Source organism: Ursus americanus, chromosome 7 (genome assembly GCF_024610735.1).
Source record: "Ursus americanus isolate L20-20 chromosome 7, mUrsAme1.1.p, whole genome shotgun sequence".
Lineage (NCBI taxonomy): Eukaryota > Metazoa > Chordata > Mammalia > Carnivora > Ursidae > Ursus > Ursus americanus.
The window spans coordinates 37962341-37980571 of record NC_142133.1 but is presented as its reverse complement, the minus strand read 5'-3'; the positions used below and the strand labels follow the sequence as shown (position 1 = coordinate 37980571).

Below are 18231 nucleotides of genomic sequence, written 5' to 3'. Positions count from 1 at the left end.
TCCATCCCACCGCCTCCTTCCGGTGATAGCCATAGCGCACTGATCTCTCCTTCCTGAGCTCCGGTTTGGATGTTTGCATTTATCAAGTTGACATACCCAAGTACCTGAGTAAACCATCTGGTCATTTTCATGCCCAGATGTTATAAAGGATATTCTCCTACGTTTTCCTGTTTGGTCTTTGTGCTTATTGTGGTTAGGGGCCATATACTCCTCTCTTCCCGTGTTCTCCATTGAGAGCACCATGGAACTCGGTGCATAGAGGACGCTTGGAAATGGGAATGGAGTGTGACGCTTCCTTTGTGCTCAGGTGAATGAGCTGGAAAAGGAACCCCTCAAATCAGAGAGTTGGAACCCTTAAGCCAGAAATCAGGAGACCTTTCTGACTTTCTCTAGCTTGCTGTGAAGCCTTGGGCAAATCAGTGAATTTCTCTAAGCCTCAGTTTCCCCGTTTGTAAAATATAGAATGTAATCTCTATTTCGTCTGAGCCCCAGAGTTGTGATAAGGATCATGGTAACATGATGTAACATTGTGTGTCAACTACACTCACATTAAAAAAAAAGATCATGGTAAGTGACATAGGGGAAATGCTTAGCAAAATCAATCAATCGATCGAGCAATCTCTTTAAGAACACATAAGGAGCCAGAGGTGCCCAGCATGAGTGTCAGGCCCGTGGTAGAGCAGGAGGTTGGGACAGGAGGCTGGTCAGGATTGGCCAACAAGGAGAAAAGCTCACAGGTTACAAGCTGTGTGTGTGTGTGTGTGTGTGTGTGTGTGTGTGTGTGTAATAGTAGCCTGACTACTATTTCAGTTTAGTTTAGAGCTGTGGTTTGTTCTGGAAAAGACTTGATGTCACATTTTAAAAAATGCCTGCTACCCGAAAATACAAGTGAAGACAAAAATTTAGGAAAGGGAAGAAGCTAGGAGTGAGTTTGGGCACAAAATGTATGCAGTGAGGGTCTGTACGCTGGCCAGATGTGAGCCGTGGAGATCTGACCTGAGCTTCTGGACAGTCAGTGCAAAGAGAGACACGGTTAAATGCTCAGTGTCTGCGAGACAGAGGCAAACCAGGTGCCCAGAAGTATAAATTTCTGGCCCAAGACTAGAAAAATTTCCCCCAGGGGGACTCATAAAGGGGACTGTACGATGGAAGGAGCAATGAGTGTCCTGGACAATGGCTGGCTGGTAAATATAGCGAGTCCCAAGGGGCTGTATCTTACGACACTCGTGATGGTCCAAGCTCAGTGTGGAGGGTGTAAGGGGCAATGAGGAGGAGAGGACGATGTGGTCCATAATACACTCACGCTCTATAAACCAACAGATTAGGGGAGTGAATTGCTGAGTTCCCAACAGTGAAGAACAGCTTCTATCCCTTCAGGCTTTGGGAGGCGGTCAGACATGCACACGTGCACACACACACACATACTCACTGGATCGCATTGTCAGCTCCCAATTTCAGGTCTCTCTAGGCTCAGCTTCCTCTCTGTGGTCTGGCTCCTGGTGGCTGGAGGCTGACTAGGAGGAGGTCCTGGGTCCCCAGGGATATTTCTCAGCCGGGCTGGGTGAGGAAGGATTCCCTTTACAGGCAATGGGGCGATCTCAGCTGACTTCGTACCTGCTACTTGGAACCTAAGAATAGAACTTTAAACCAAGGTAGGACCTCCAAGCTCAACCCCTTCCCTCAATGGGTAAGAAAGCTAGAGCCCCAAAGGGGACTGTCTTCTGTTGGAACCTCTGTTGGCTGGAGATCACAAGGGATGGGGATGGGGCTGAGGCTGAGCTCCAGGTTCTCCTGATTCTCACTCCAGTGCCCTAAGTCTGTTGCTGCAGAGAAAAATCGAACTGGGATCTCATTTTGGGGAGAAAAATCTCATAAGATAATTCCTCATTGGAGCTGTGGAATGGCTTTACATTATATAATTTTATTCAAACTGATATGGGCCAATAAATATAAATGTGTGTGTGTGTTTGCTGTCTTAAAACATTTTAATGTTTAAAACATGATTTACAAATGCTGCTGAGGATGTCTAGAATTTGATTTACTGCATAGTATTGAATGTTTATACTTGCTCCTTACAGAAATTCTTGCCAAAGAGCCATTTTATCTACAGGAATAATAAATAAGTCAATATGCGGATGGTTGTGCACATTTTTCCCATATGCAGTGGGACTTGGTAGACGTTATTTTGCATACAAGCACTCAAAAGGTAAACTTGAGAGAGACACACGGATCCCTGAAGTCCAAAGTTTGGCCAGTTGTCAAGATGAGACAACTAATCTTGATTTAAACCAAAAAAACAAAGTCAGCCAGTCTAGCTCGTAGGTGACGTTGGGGCTTCGGGAATAATGAATCCACACCTAGCTACCGGCACTCCGCCGTGTGCGTGCGCGCTCATCCAGTGGTCCATCCGCTCACTCAGCAAGTATCTATTACACATCTGTTTCATCCAGTACCTTAAACATGGCATAGGGTTTCTTCACGGGAGCTCAGAGACAACAGATACAAATCCCCCTGCTTGTACTTATAAAGCACTTAAGGCCCTTGAAATGATTTTTATCATCACATTTTATTTTACTTTTTAAAAAGGTTTTAGTTATTTATTTGAGAGCGAGGGAGCACGAGCTGGGGGAGGGGCAGAGGCAGACGCAGGCTCCCCACTGAGCAGGGAGCCAGCTGCAGGAGCTCCATCCCAGGACCCTGGGATCATGGTCCGAGCCAAAGGCAGACGCTTCACTGACTGAGCCACCCAGGCACCCCTATCATCGTATTTTAATCCTCACAAAAATCCTATGAGGTGGCGAGGGTATGAAAGAGCTGGGTTAGCTGCGTGGAAGTAAAGATGTTCTTTTTGTTTGCTTCTTTGTTTTTATTGTCCCCCCCCCCGCCCCCCGTCGACCCCAGTTATGGAATTAATACATGTCAATGTTCAAAAGAATATAGGAATATTCGAGAAAACTGTGAGAAAATACTATGTCAGCGACCTCCAGAGACAGCTGCGTGCTGGGCTGTAGATTTTGCATGGAGATTTGTATATGCCCATGTTTGTGTAAATGGTTGTACAGACGATGTGGTTTCTTTTCTTTACAAAAGTGGGATTGTGCTGTGACGTAATTCCACAACCATCGCTCCGTGGCTAGCAGTTTTTGTGTATGCGTCACCCGCCTCAGTTTCTACAGATCCAGTTTACTTTTGTTTGTGGCTGTGTCATTTTTCTTTGCAAACGTGCAGGGTGTCTCATTTGCTTGATCCAGGCTTTCCTGTCTTTCTCTCTTGCAGGTAGTTGGTCTTCTGTTGCCCAACCAGACGCTGGCATCCACTGTCTTCTGGCAGGTAACGGTCCCTGGCAACAGAGGGTTCCTGGAGGAAGGACCCAACAAGGGCTCGCTAGAACTCCCTGTCCCGGTGTCTCCCATTCAGGCCCCTCAGGGAGAGTCACCCTACTTCCCACCCCTCCTTGACCCAGTAACACTGGGGGAACCCTGGGACTTCGGATTCTGCTGGGCACGTACCAGCAGCCCACACCTAGGCCATCTTATGTGGCTCTGCTTTTTGCAAAAGGGGATGAAGGCTTGTTTGTGGCTGCCCACTGCTCCTTGGCTGCTCGTCCCAAGGCCTGTGACCTCGAGGCCCTCAGCCTCATTTGGATATAAGCCTCCCTCAAATCTTCGGGGAAGGTAAATCCACCACCAACCCTAAGGTACTGAGTATTTGGTGCAAGACACTGGGCTGGGATATTTTTGAAAGAGATATTTTTGTCAGTAATTCCAGGGGCTAAATGTCCACTTTCTGTCCAATAAGCAATACAACAAGGATGACGTGTCAAAGGCAGTAAGGTCCATTTGGGGCAGTGAATGCCACGATTCCGGGACAGGGGACAGTCTCCAGGTTGGGATGAACTGCTGGCAGGGGCGGGACCACTATCCTGGTTTGCCAGGAACTGAGGGGTTTCCCGGGGTTTCAGTGCTGCCACTGGCGCAGTGCCAGGCAAATGGGGACAGTTGGTCCTGCTGCCCTGGGGGATGGACAGAACCACCTGTGAGCTGGAGACAGCATCCCGTGTCTTTCTGGAGGCTGTGGCCACCTGGGGTCCAGGCCCGGCTTCCACCCCTTCCCTGACGTCTCCTCTCCCTCGTTGCCTTCCAGTGGCTGAACCAGAGCCATAACGCTTGTGTCAACTATGCAAACCGCAATGCTACCAAGGTGAGCACCGCTGACCCCTGTGCCATATCAGGGAGCAGGCTGGGGGGACCCTTTTCCTCCCTACAGTGTGGTGTGCCACCGTCGGGGACTGCTTCCTCTGAGTTAAGCCTTGTGCTCCTCTAATCACCTGATTTAAGCTGCCAACCCTTCAGGAAGGGCCCCGCCGGGGAGGGGCTGTTCGCATGAAGTGAAGAAGGCCCATAAAATGGGAATAGAGTGGAGGCGGTGAGAGGGATGGGCTCTGTTGGCTTCAGCATCCTCCTTGGGCAGCTCTTATCCCCAGATCTTGGATTAGGGATGGCATCAGCCACATGGGGACTGAATTTCCCTCAAGCTTCCTCCAAGAACCTGCCTTGGTGCCCCCAGACGGTCGGCTGTAAAGCTGAAGGGCTGCTCTTGAGGGGTGAGGGGTCTGAGGGGACCAGCCCCTCCTCCCCCAAAGTCCCCTACCCTCCTGGGACAAGCTCTCAGTGGAGGCCCTTCCTAGACAAGGGAAGGAGCTGGCCCTGCTTCACGGCAAGGCTGCGTGTCCTGCTCTTTTGTCCCAAGGCAGGGAGAGGGGAGGAGGAGTCTCCTTGGGGGGCTGTCAGTTTGGGGAGGGGAAGGTATGGGCATTCTCTAACCCTGGGGGAGAGGGGGGAGAGCTAGGAGCTGGTCAGGGTGCTAGGAACTTCGGGCCCGAAATTCTGAAGACACCCCACGCCCATCTCAACCTCCAATCCGCCTCTTGCGTGCACGATCCGCACACGTACACCTCTGCTTGGACGGCTCCGTTTACCTTAAAGCAAGCGGCTCCAAAGCTGCCGTCAGCGCACAGTCAGAGGCAAGTCCCTGCCTCTGCGGTCCGTTGCATCTTGGGTTGCATTTCTCCGTAGATGCGTGGAGCGACTATTGCCTTGTGGCATGGCGGCCCTGTTGCTGCCTGCGCTGACAAGGCGCTGGAGAGCCCGCCAGGTGCGGCCAGCCGCACTGCCGCTTCCACCAGGCGGTCCTCCAGGGGCCGGCAGCCCACGCCCAGCATGCGTGCCTCCGGCCCGCAAGGTCTGCCAGTGAGCTCTCGAGACCGGGGCAGAAGTGCAGTGGGCCCGGCGGCACGTCCCAGGACATTGCTGCCCTGTGTTTCCATGTCTGGAGCGGTGCCGGGGGAGGGCTGGATCCCTTTGGCTTCCAGAGGGACCTTTGCCTTCTCCCCGGTGGTGGGCAGCAACGTCTCTTGCTGGCTGGGGCTGTTGGCAAGGGTGGGGTGTGGCAGCTTTGGGCACCCAGTGGGCCTGGAAATCTCTCTCTGCCTTCCAGCCTTCTCCTGCATCCAAGTTCATCCAGGGCTACCTGGGAGCTGTCATCAGTGCTGTCTCCATCGCCGTGAGTAACTCTTTCCCCACGTCTCTGTCCTGCTCTGAGGCTGCCCTCTCGCCCCAGAGGCTCTGGCCAGACCTGCCTGAGGTCAGGGCCAGGTGAGGGTGTGGGAGACAGAGGGTCGTGTGGGTGGGCCGCCGGGGCAGGCTTTCTAGGCAGAGAGGATTCTGGTGACACTTTAATAGAGAGACATGAACTTGAATAGAGAGAGTGCTGCAGATTTTGGAGAGCAGGTGGGGAGGTGGGGCGGTGCCCATGAGTGACACAAAGGGCTGCCTACTCCAGCTGAGGGCAGAGGTCTGTCGCTAGAGGGGTCCGTGTTTACCCAGCTCCCTCCTCAGAGGAGCTGCTAGTCACTCGCAGTAATGGGGCTGATGTGGAAAGCGAGGGGCTCAGTGGTAAGGCTGACCCACATGCTGGCTCCCCTTTGCTCTCTGCTTGAGCTCCCAGGGCACTGTTGTCCCCTCTCGGTGGCTTTCGTCTAGTGGTCACGTGTCCACTTCCTCCTGGAGACCTATAAGCTCCTCAACACCGGGGCAATAGGTTCATCTGAATCCCACAGGACTTTGAGAATAGAGCAGCTATGAAGTAGGCTGGGTTTGTAAACTTAGACTATGTGAGCCTCAGGCTGGATCCCAGATAAGGGCTGAGCACAGGTGACACAGTGAGGGGCCTGGGCCAGAGCCAGAGCGGAAGCTCAAGTTCCCAGGACCTTGGCTACACTCGTCCCACTCTTGAACCCGCCCTTGCACCTCCATCTGCGCTCTCCAGATCCTGGCTGGGTGGTCTCCTATAGCTGACTCCAAGGGTAGAAGTCACTTCGCACCTTTTTTATTTTATTCATCACACAATAAATACATGCAGTTGGTAAGAAAACACTTAGAAAATGCAAATTTAAAAATTCACATATAATGAAAGAATTCACATATAATAATCTTTTTGTAAAACCCACTTTCTTCATCTTTCTCATGTCATTAGATATAATAATTGTTCACAACTGTGTACTAACCCACTGTACCATGCACCATCATTGATTTCGCTGTTCTGGGAAAGTAGGGATTTGGGATTGTTTTGATGCTTCATTTACTCTGCTCCCATGTAGACCACGTCCTCTCCAAACGCCCTGCTGGGGAGTGATCCCCGTTTTGTGCCCAAGATCGAGCTCCCTCCCCGAAGCCTTGTCTTTCCCCAAGCAAGAAGCCTGACATTGCCAGTCTATTCAGATGGCTTGCCAAGAGACCACAACCCGCACCCCCCGCTCCCCCCACGCAGTGGTCCTCGACCCAGCAGAGACTTCGTTTGGGGTCATACATATTGGCAGTCCCTGATTCTGGGGAGCTGCCGGCAAAGGTCAGGGCTCTTTTGAGAGACGGAAAGGGGCTCTTCCTCCTCCTTGCTCCTCATGGCAAGAATTGCTGATGGGTCTACCTAGTTCAGCAGCTTGAAAATCCCAGTTTCTTTCTCGGAGATGAAGGGTGAGGTGGGGCAGAGCTGAGGGGAGGAAACCACGGCGGGGGTAATACTGAGCAGCGCTGACTGGGAACGGCTTGCGGGAAGGGGATCACTGTCATGGTGGCACATGGCGCTCCAGGCCTCTGCGTCCCCAGTCCTCACTATCCCACGCAAGGGGCCCTTGGTCATTCCATCCCTACCACTTCCTAGGATCAGAGCTAGCCCAGATTGTGGGGTGAGGGCTCTGATGCCCAAGCTGCAGTTACTGGGGACTGGGGACCCTCCAGGCTCTCAGAGCCAGGGTCTTACCCTCAAAGACTGGGGGCCTCACACTGGACTGTCACAGCCCTCAGGGACGGTACCTGTGCTGGGGACACCCTCCTTCCAACTCCCTGCCTAGCTGCAGAGCGCTCAGAGGCTTTTCCTGACCATGTCAGCCCAAACTGTCCCCCCGCCCCCAAGTCCTAGAAACTTCTGTCCTTCCCACACACTCAGTTACGCCCTGTGTCCCGTCCTGTCATTGTTCCACTGGATTACAAGTTAACCAGGGACAGGCCCTGTGTCTTCTCCCCCACAGAGGGGGCGCAAGCACTGCTCCATAAATACTTGTTAATTAGGTTGCTGATTGATTGCCGGCCTCAGGAGGCCCCTCTCCGCCTAGATCCACGGTCTCAGCGGTGGCGGCGTCCCTCTGCCTGACGTCTTCACACAGTGAGGGTCTAACTCCGGCAGATGGAGCGGAGTTTCTGACTTGGAAAATCTGCAGCTTGCTTGCTTTTCTTTTGTGTGTGTAAATCACAAAACCTCCAAAGAAAGAGGCTTTATTTTATTTTCCTTTCCCTTGTTCTCTGGAACCCTGGGCCCGCGGCCTCATTAACTGATCTCTGCTTCAATTAGGGACAAATCCCCTCCCAGGGAGAACCTGTTAGGAGGAGATGACCTGCAAACAAGTGTCACGGCCCCAGTGGTTGGCCCAGCTCTGGCATTAATTAAAACGAGTCCCTACAAGCAGGCGGCGTGGGCGGGGGGTGGGGGGGGGTGGGGCGTGCGGCTGACAGGCTGAGGGCAAATCCCAGGGACTGGGGACAAGCTGGAGTGGACGCCAGGCCCTGAGAGGCCAGCCTCCTCCCTGGACCTTTCCTCTCCCTCCGAAGAGCCAGAACCCTGACCTTGGCCAGCCACCCCCAGGATCAAGGACCCCCTGTTTGCATGGCCCCCCGAATGAAGTCTCCTGGTGGCTGCGGGACCACCAGTGCAGGGGTAGCAGCCTTTTGGTGAACTCTCTAAATAGATTTGGCAATGTCTGGCTTCTTGCTCGAGAATAAAAAAGAAATTTTGTCTTAAGTTATTTTTGAAATCTAACAGTTTGCTGTCTTTTAACAAAGGAAGCCTCTGTCAGTCCTCAGTGTATTTGAGTTTGGGGGTTCATGTTGAGCACTTCTGTGGTCAGCCTCCCCAGGCCCTGGCTACACAAGGGTGAGACCCACTCCCTCCCTTCAGGGCTGTGTTTGTGCCAGGCATTTGGCAGGCGCTGGGGGGTCACACAGAGTGGTGCGTCCTTCAAGATGCTGAGAGGAAAAGCTGAGGGTACTCGGTGGTAGAACCGGAATCATGATGAAGGTGACCCTTGGGTGTGGTGGGAACTAGGGAAGGGGCCCCTCTGTCACATAGAGCCAACTCTTCCAGGATAGAGCAGAGAGAGCCCAAGGCAGGGTTGGGGGATCCCGGTAGAGGGCACAGCATGCGGAGAGGCACGCAAAAGAAGAAGAACGTGACAAACTCCACAGTGGTGGGGAGATGAGTGAGGCCGCCATGGGACGATGAGGTGATGGTGAACTGGGGAAGAGCAGGGCCACTCATGAAGCACTCACAGCGCCTGCTCGGGAGTTAGGGGGCCACTCCAGCCGCCCTGCCTGGACTCAGGGAGCAGGGGCATCACAGGTGGTGCAAGCAGAGTGAGCTGGAAGAGAAGTCATGGTGGGGTGGCAGGCCCAGCAGATGACCTCCCTCATGGACGCCAAGTCCTGGATGAGAATGGACCTGTGGCTGGAGAGGAAGGCTCAGGGCTAAAGTCCTACATGCTGGTCAGGAGCTGGTTGATGGAGCCAGAGTTGGTCCTCATGCCTGGTCCTTGAACCCCTCACCGGCAGCCGGGTCGTAGGTGGCTGGTCTTTCCCTCGGGGGGCATTGCTGATCTCCATTCCCAAAGGGTCTGGGCCCTGAGGGGACCTTTCTGTATAGGTTACAGTGATTGTCTGTTAACCTTTACTAGATACTGGAGTACAAGGAGGTGTCCCAGGGGGGTCCCTGGGCTGAACCCCTACCCCTTCCAGTTCCCACTGCTCACTAGCAGCTCCAAGTCCCAGTAGTAAAGTAGCAAATCATCCCAGTAATCCTACCGGCTAGCATTTCTGGAGTGCCTTCAGTGTGCGGGCTACCGCTGAGGGGCTCCTCTTGATTTTATAGCTGCAGACACTGAAGCATAGACGTGAAAGCAGTGACAGAACTGGGATTCAAACACAGGCTTAGTCACACACTATTCTGCTGATACAAACACCCCCTTTTCTTCCTCTTGTGGCCTAAGGAGGAGGGAAAAGCCAAGAGTGTTCTTGGCTTCCAATTTGGAGGACCTGTTACCACGCTGCCTGGCAGTTAAGTTTGCCCCCAGGTACCCTGAGAACAGCAGGGACTGGAAGAACGTTTTTGAGAGGCTCTTCAGGTATAACGGGGTTAGACCCTCTACCCAACTTCGTACTTGGTTCCTGCACCTGTGTCTTCTGGCCAAGGTCGAGTCAGCAGCGTGTACTCGTCCCTGGGCCAGAGCATGCCCCGCCTCCTGCAAGACCATGGCTGGCTGGTTCAGTGGTCAAGGGTATACGTCAGGGTGTTCTCTGTGGTCAAGGGTATATATGGCTCAGAGTGTTCTCTGTGGTTGAGGGTATATCTCAGAGTGTTCTCTGTGATCCAGGGTGTACCTCAGGGTGCTCTCTCTGGCCAAGGGTATATATACCTCAGGGTGTTCTCTGTGACCCAAGGTGTACCTCAGAGTGTTCTCTGTGGTTGAGAGTATACCTCAGAGTGTTCTCTGTGATCCAGGGTGTACCTCAGAGTGTTCTCTGTGACCCAAAGTGTACCTCAGAATGTTCTCTGTGGTTGAGAGTATACCTCAGAGTGTTCTCTGTGATCCAGGGTGTACCTCAGGGTGTTCTCTTTTGTCAAGGGTATATATACCTCAGGGTGTTCTCTGTGACCCAAGGTGTACCTCAGAGTGTTCTCTGTGGTTGAGAATATACCTCAGAGTGTTCTCTGTGATCCAGGGTGCACCTCAGAGTGTTCTCTGTGACCCAAAGTGTACCTCAGAATGTTCTCTGTGGTTGAGAGTGTACCTCAGAGTGTTTTCTGTGACCCAAGGTGTACCTCAGAATGTTCTCTGTGGTTGAGAGTATACCTCAGAGTGTTCTCTGTGATCCAGGGTGTACCTCAGAGTGTTTTCTGTGACCCAAGGTGTACCTCAGAATGTTCTCTGTGGTTGAGAGTATACCTCAGAGTGTTCTCTGTGACCCAAGGTGTACCTCAGAGTGTTCTCTGTGATCCAGGGTGTACCTCAGGGTGTTCTCTGTGACCCAAGGTGTACCTCAGAGTGTTCTCTGTGACCCAAGGTATACCTCAGAGTGTTCTCTGTGATCCAGGGCGTACCTCAGGATGTTCTCTGTGACCCAAGGTGTACCTCAGAGTGTTCTCTGTGATCCGGGGTGTACCTCAGGGTGTTCTCTCTGGTCAAGGGTATATATACCTCAGGGTGTTCTCTGTGGTTGAGGATATACCTTGAATGTTCCCTGTGCTCCAGGGTGTATCTCAGAGTGTTCTCTGTGATCCAGGGTGTACCTCAGGGTGTTCTCTGTGGTCAAGGATGTACTTTGGGGTGCTCTCTGTGATCCAGGATATACTTCCGACCCTGCTGTCCTTCTCTGGGCCTAATGGAGGTAGGGGCCATTAGCCCGAGAATCCCAGGCCAGACTGTTGTCTCACTGCTTTCACTATGATTGGCTTTCGGGTTGGAGGGCCCATTGCATGGACCCTGTAGCAGAATCTGAAGTTTTCCAGAAGCCTACAGATGGTGATATTGGCAGTGGTGAGTCCGACATGAATATCAATTCTACATCTATTCTATTCTGGGGAGGACAAGTTGTTGTCCCCTCCTACATGTAAGGAGTCTGATGTAACTGGTTTTCTAGCGGGTGGCCAGCAGGTCCCTGCAGGACATGGATCAGGGGTCAGGATTGGTCACTGTTGCTAGCAAACACAAGACACTCAGCTGCAGCTGAAGCTGATTGGCATTTTAGCCCGTGTATGGCTCTGTCCCAGCCACCTTGGCCCTTTGCCTGTGGAGGACAGTCGACCTCCATGGAGGGTCATGGGATCCACCTGATTACCGAGAGTTTATTCTACAACAGGCGCCCTCTGCTGGGCATTTTTGGCATCTCAAAGATTGTTCGAACGGCCCCAGCCCTTGCCCCACCAAGGCTCACACAAACTCTTAACCATCTGCTTACGTTATTATCCACCACCCAAGAGTAGATCTAACTTCTGAACCTCATGTCATCTCTCCTTTCAACCATGTCGTCTTGTCCATTGTTCTCCGGGCCCCTCGGATCCCCTTACTACAGGTGCTAGTGGAGCCCACAGCTTGGCCACAGACACCCCGGTATTTCATGCTTTGGAAATTCTCCTGAGCCTCCTTCCTTCTTGTCTGGCTGCCTCCTACTTACCCTTCAGGACTCAGTCAGGCTCCCCCTTTCTCAGAACCCTTCACAGCCTTGGGGCCACCCCCTCAAGGCAGAGCGATGCACCGTCCGCTCAGGGGACCTGAGACCTGTGTGTGCAGCGTCTCGCCCCATGGGGTTGTGTGTGCAAAGGCACACAGCAGTGGGTGCACAAGACAGATCTCCTTTGTGGCTCTTTTTCTCCTGCCTCAGAAGTCATTCACTTGACTTATTCTAGAATATGTATTAAGCACCTACTCATTTCCCCAGGCACCAGGAATTTAGTGAGGAGTGAGAGACACAGGCCCTGCGCCCAGTGCTTGGGGCCTACTGGGAGAGATGGATATTTAGTAAAGAGGCCACAGGTAAAAGTATCTCTGTGCTATTCAGTTTTTAATAATATGCATGGTTTACTTTGATTCCCAACTTTTTGAGGAGGTAAATAAATATACACTTTGAAACTGTGATCAGGGAAGGAAGAGCTTTGGGTTCTGTGAGAAACTGTAAAAGGGGAGCCCTGAGTGAAGAGGAGGCCTGTCTGACATTTAAGCTAAAAGCTGAGGAGGCCGGGGGAGGGGGGCAGTGCTTAAAGGCTCTGGAAGGAGAGGTGATGGAGGTGGGGGACGGGAGGGAGAGAAGGAGAAAGACAACTGGCTCATGGGAAGAGTGGGGCAAGGCCAGGTGGCCGGAGCCTTGCAAGCAGGGCCCCGCGGATCAGGGCAGTGAGAAGCCCCTGAAAGTCGAAAGCAAACTGATACCCATCTTTCGAAGATCATTGCGGCTGCTGTGTAGAGAGTGGATGGAGAGAGCAAGAGTGCAATCGGGGAGCCAAGTTAGGCAGTGGGCAGTTGGCCAGGGAGATGAGATGGGTGCTTAAGGTAAGCGGCCAGAGCAGAGAGAAGTCGTCACATTCAGACTAACTGGGAGATGGGACAGGTAGCTCTGCACGCTGGGCTGTATGTGGGGAGGGAGAGGCTCTGTCCAGGAAGACTCTTGGGTTGCGGGTGTGAGGAGCTGCTGGGACTGGGAGAGGGCAGGGAAGAGCAAGGCAACCTTGATTTGGGGCGTGTGAAGGTGGCGTGCCCGAAGCCCCTCCAGATAAGGCATCCTGCAGGGCTTTGCAGGTACGGGCTCAAGCTGAGGACACACCTGCAGGGCTTTGCAGGTACGGGCTCAAGCTGCACGCACTGCTCAAGCCCCATCCTGTGTCTCCTCACTGGCCTCACAGAAGGGAGGCTGCTGTTGGCCTGGGAAGGACCTTAGTGTCTAAGGAGATCGCTATCCGCTAGCTCATGACACGGGAGATCTTGTGTCCCTAAGCCTCCACCCCAGCCTGGTTCTTGGTGCTGGTCAGCACTTACCCCACCTCGGGGGCGGTCAGGAAGCTAGTCTTCCCTCTTCCGCTCTTGTCTGCTGCCCATGGCAAATTCTCTGGCCTGGGAGCCGGAGCTTGGAGAGAAGGGGCCAGAGAGGGTCCACTACCTCCTCAGGCCATTGCTGATGCCCCAGGCCTCCTGGGCCCTTGCTTCTCCCAGGACCCCTGTGTGCTGACCACAGGGGGACTATTGTGTGCAAAATCCACACCCTGTTTGTTTTCCTCTCCGCCAAAATGGAGCCCCTGTTTGGTTAATTTCTCTTTTGTGGCTTATTTGGAGGCTGTTAAAACAGACCCTGGGGGACCCTCAGCAGTGATTGTTCCATATCTCATTATCTTTCCCGAACCCGATTATTAGCTCAGATTTTTCTGATCGCTAGCTGCTGTTCGTGATGAGTTGTGTGCCATTAATGCCAGCTGGTTCCCTTAAACAGGACCCACCGTGCCAGGGAAAATGAGCTGGCGTTCAGAGCCACCAGCCACTTGGCTTTTTAATTTTAATGGGCTCCACCAAATGTTCCAGGCCAAAGGGCCCCTGAGGAATCAGAACAGACGGGCTCCCAGCCCCGCTCTGTAGCCCAGCCCGGTTCCTTCCCAGGCTGCGGCCATCCTAGCTGCTGGGACAGTAAGGCCTGGATTGGGGGCTGTGGCAGGAGTCGGGGTGAGTGGCCATTTGCCTCCCCTGTATTTGCACCTGCCTGCTATCTGGCTTATCATCAGTTGGGTGGGCAGGGTGACCCCACCAGCTCCTACTCTCCCCACTTTGCCGGTCCCCAGCCCCTTTCCCGGCTCAGGCATGCTGGCCAGGCTCAGGAATGAGCATGCTGGGAAGACCCCAGTGGGCTTCAGGGAAGGGCAGGCCAGAAGAGATCTGGGACCTGGGCATTGTTTTATCTTCTTTCCTCCCCCCTACCACCCAGAGTTGGGGAGACAGGCTGGGACCCTGACTCTGAACTGTGCCAGTCCTAGCCAGAGGGAGGAACAGCCAGGCAGGGAGGCTTGAGGACAAGTCTTGAGTATTTGCTACAACCAGTGGCCACTATTCCTGGTCCTTCCATTATACTCCAGCCCTGCTTGTCCCCAAGAGGCTGCCAGGGGAATGTCCCAGCGGCCTTCTGGCCTCCTGGAGGGCTCCTGCTCTTTCTAAAGAATGTAGGGGGTGGGGCTGGGGTTTGAACCAGACCTTTTGTTTCATAGCTGGGGGAAGGGTGCAGGCAGGGCTGGATCAAGGGCCCTATCTTCCCTGACAGGAGCTGCCTTGCACTCATCTGGGCCACAGCCTCAAGCTGCTATGCAAACACCCAGTTTTAAATGGCACATTAGACATTAAAGCATCCCTCACTGAGATGGAAGACACATGGAAAGTAAACAGCAATAGTTAAGAGCAAACCTTTGGAATTTCAAACTTAAATCCTAACTTTACCTGCCTCATAATAGCTGTGTGTCCTTAGGTAAAGTTCCTTAACTTCTCTGAACCTGTCTGAACTTCTTTGAATCTGTAAAAAGGAGCAATATGCCGTATCTAGAAGTCTTGTAGTGGGGATTTAATTCAGACATTTAATGTGACGTGCTCAGCTCATGGCCTGGCACCTCCCTGGTCCCCTTTCCTCCTCTTCTCCCACCACTAACACCTGCCTGTGTGTCCTCCTGCCTCTCTCTGTACTTGCCCTCTCTGCACTCTGTGGGAACATGTGCCCTGGCATCTGGGAGAGGAGGTCACAGAAATAGACGGTCACTGGCTGCGGAGAGCTGGGGAGCTCTGGACTCGATGAGCTCCATCTGCGAGGCAGGGCAGCCTGAAAGCTGGGCAGCAGGACCAAGTGTAGGCTGGCAGCTCCCCGGCCTGCCCTGAGGTTCCAGTGAAGTATGTCCAAGCTGCCACACATCTCCTGCCTCGAGCCTTCCCTTGAGCAAGCAGAAAGAACAAGAATGGGACTCTGGGGATCGGCTTGAGGCTTCCGATCTAGACCAGACTCCCAAGAGCCCAGGCAGGGTTTGCCTGGCCACATTCTGGCTCCGTGGGGTCCTGAGCTGTCCAGGGGCTGACAGGGTGGCACTTCCTGTCTGCCCAGGTCACTGCGCCATTCTTGCTTTGACTGTTGCAGTTGCCCTGCCGCCCTGGAGGCCTTCCCCAGGCTCTGCATCTTCTCCAGTGACTCGGAAGGTCGAGGCCAGAGCCGGGGCTGCAGGTGCAGGGTGGCCTGCTAGCTACCAGGTGAGCCAGCGCTGAGAGCAGGCTGCCCCAGGCCCCCTTAGGCTAGCAGTCCTACAGCGGCCCCTGCTGCCCCTCCTGTCAGGAAAGATCTACAGGGAGGGGCTGGCTCTGGCCTCCGTTTGGGGGAGCAGTGGCCTCTCTACACCGTTTCTGGTCTGGCCACATGCATCTCGCCTTTTCTCTCTCTGTGCCTGTGCTTGTGCCGTTTTCCTCACCAAAATTCTCTTTCTTCTGCCCTGCCTAACCCCACCTTTCCCCCCTCAAGAAACTCCCCTTGCAGCCTTTGCTGACCTCCGTCCGCTCATCTATTGGTTGGTTCATGCATGTGTTCCGCAGCCGCCAGTTTATGGAGCAAGCAGTACATGCCGTCCACGGTCCTGAGTGCTGTTCATACAAGGATGAGAAGGGCATGGTCCCCCTCCCAGTCCAGCAGGGGCGTCAGATCATGAGCAGTGAACTGGGTGCTGGGGAGGAGGGACTGGGGACGTGTGAGGAAGCAACTTCCTGCCTGGGAGAGGCGACATCCTTTTTTTTTTTTTAATTTATTTGACGGAGAGAGACAGAGGGAACACAAGCAGGGGGAGTGGGAGAGGGAGAAGCAGGCTTCCAGCTCCCAGGACCCTGGGATCATGACCTGAGCCGAAGGCAGACACTTAACAACGGAGCCCCCCAGGCGCCCCGAGAAGCGACATTCTTACGTAGCTTCATTTTTTGAGGTCTCTTATACTCCAAGCTCATGCTAAACACTTTACATACATTCTTATAGCAGCCCTGGGATGCTGTCGATGTTACCATCCCTTTTTACAGACAAGGAAACTGAGGCAGGGAACGGTTCAGCGACTCCCACTGTTAGTAAGTCACTGGAGGGAGAGCTCAGAGGTGGGCCTTGCAGAACAGATGTGGACCGGGTAGAGAAGGAAGGCAGTCGGGGCATCGGGACCAGCACGGGCAAAGGCCCCAGGGCTGGAAAGCTCCCGTAGCATCTGGTGAGCAGTAAACTGGATTCCCAGAAGGAGGAGGTTGGCTGTTAGGGGAGTAGGGGAGCCGCGTGAGGGAGATTGCACCTTTTCGCACAGGTCATGGGGAGGAACTGGTCGTGGTAGACGTGGTTGGACCTGTGTTCTAGGACAAAGGACGGCATGGGGGGAGTGGAGTAGGGAGTGCCCGAGGTGAAGGCAAGGGGGCCCCAGTGTCCCAGGCTGAGTGAGGGGGGCTGGGGTGTACGTGAAGAGGGCATGAGCCCAGGATGTGCGCTCACCCTCTGTCCCTCTCTGGGCTGCCCTGCTTAGCTCGGCGGTCACCTGTGGGCGGGTGTGTGGATCTCCTTCCCCTGAGCCTTGGTGGTTAGGCCCATGCCTGAGCCCACAGTGGGGTCTGAGAAAGGGGGTGCTTAGAGGCTGAGGTGGGAGTGAGGACACCTAATTTACTTGCCGATTCTGTCTTCTGCTAACAGCAGCCTTTCCTTTTTCCCTCCTCAGAGAGCATGTGTGTGTGTGGCTGAGGCTTTCCCCCCAGCCTCCCTCACGGGCTGGGATGACTGGGCGGTGGGATGCTTTGCCTAGTGGCACTGAGCCCGGCAGCGGCAGGCGACGCTGAGGATTTGGGGTCCGAGGCAGACAGTGCCGCTCACTCTGCCCCTGCCCCAGCCTGCCAGGCCCCGGCAGCACCATGCATGCACGTTCTCTTTTCTCTTCCGAAGGTGGGCCTTAATGTCCTGGTTCAGAAAGCCAACAAGTTCACCCCGGCCACCCGCCTTCTTGTCCAGAGATTTGTGCCGTTCCCCGCTGTAGGTAAGACCTGCTCCGTGCCGAGGGACACGCGCGCGTGGACGGGCATGTGTGTGTCACACCTGGGCGTGCGGGGCTGCAGGGCTCTTGGGGAGCCGGACTGCCTTTCCAGACTGCTTCTGACATCGGGGTCTCCTGGTGTGGGCGACTAGAACAAAACATGGGTAGACAGAAGTAAGGGTGATGGGGGCTCTGCTGACAAACTCTGTGACTGAGATTCTGTTTTTAGCACCGGGATTAGCCCCCAGTCCCCTGAAGGGCTAGTAGATGGAATGCAGTGGATCCCATGAACGTGGCTGGGGCAAATGTCTACACTAGCCTGTAACTGAAATTTAACATTTCCTTTCATTGTGAATGTAGGCAGCAAGCCACAGTAGCAAGCAAGAGCCATGGCTTTTTCACCCATAGGAATCACAGATATTTTCATGTCCCGTTACAGTTGTTATAGGGATTCTAAAATACTGTTTATGTGCAATGCTCACCCAAAATTACGATATTAATTCAATCCACTGGTAGGCCTTGTTTTTTAATTCACTGGTGGAAAAGCACACCTGTTACTCTACCGCAATTGAAAAAATATTTTGATAATGTATTCCAATATAATCCCTTTATAATCCTGTGTGTTTTGTTTCACGCATTTGGGGACACTATTTGGAGGGGGGTGCATAGGCATCTCTTGGCCTGTGGCCATCACAGGGATTCCTGGCACAAAAAAAGGCTCGAGGCTCCTGCTAGTCTAGCGTTCTGGGCCCTCGGGTATTGTGGACTGTTGAAGCTCTGGAGGCCTCCATTCATAGTCGGGTAATTGTGGTGCATGCGTGTGCATGGAGGGGATTTCGCTGCCTTCAGCCAAACCTTTGCTGGTCTTGGAACCTCTGAGCTCTCAGGAGATGCCTTGGGCCATCCCATCAAGCCCAGCCTGGCTCTTGAAAATCCCACCCCTTGCTTGGGGAGAGGGAACTGCAGTAGAAAGTTTTTAAAAACTAAAAAGAACATGGACAGAAGCATGACGCGGTGCGTGATTCGTCATCAACAGAGAAATATATACTTGAACCATGATACCAAGTTCCCCATCTGATGCCA

The 18231-nt window shown here is 53.6% G+C and overlaps 1 protein-coding gene across 7 annotated transcripts in view; it reads left to right on the top strand.

The window, feature by feature from the left end:
* The window catches only part of SFXN5 (sideroflexin 5), a 118999-nt gene that overhangs the window by 60844 nt on the left and 39924 nt on the right, over positions 1-18231 (top strand). For all 7 annotated transcript variants that reach the window (XM_087863542.1, XM_045788264.2, XM_045788260.2 and 4 more), the window contains 4 exons: positions 3277-3330; positions 4144-4200; positions 5497-5562; positions 17061-17151. In XM_087863542.1, coding sequence (XP_087719668.1) covers positions 3277-3330; positions 4144-4200; positions 5497-5562; positions 17061-17151 — 268 coding nt within the window. The remainder of the gene's footprint in view (positions 1-3276; positions 3331-4143; positions 4201-5496; positions 5563-17060; positions 17152-18231) is intronic.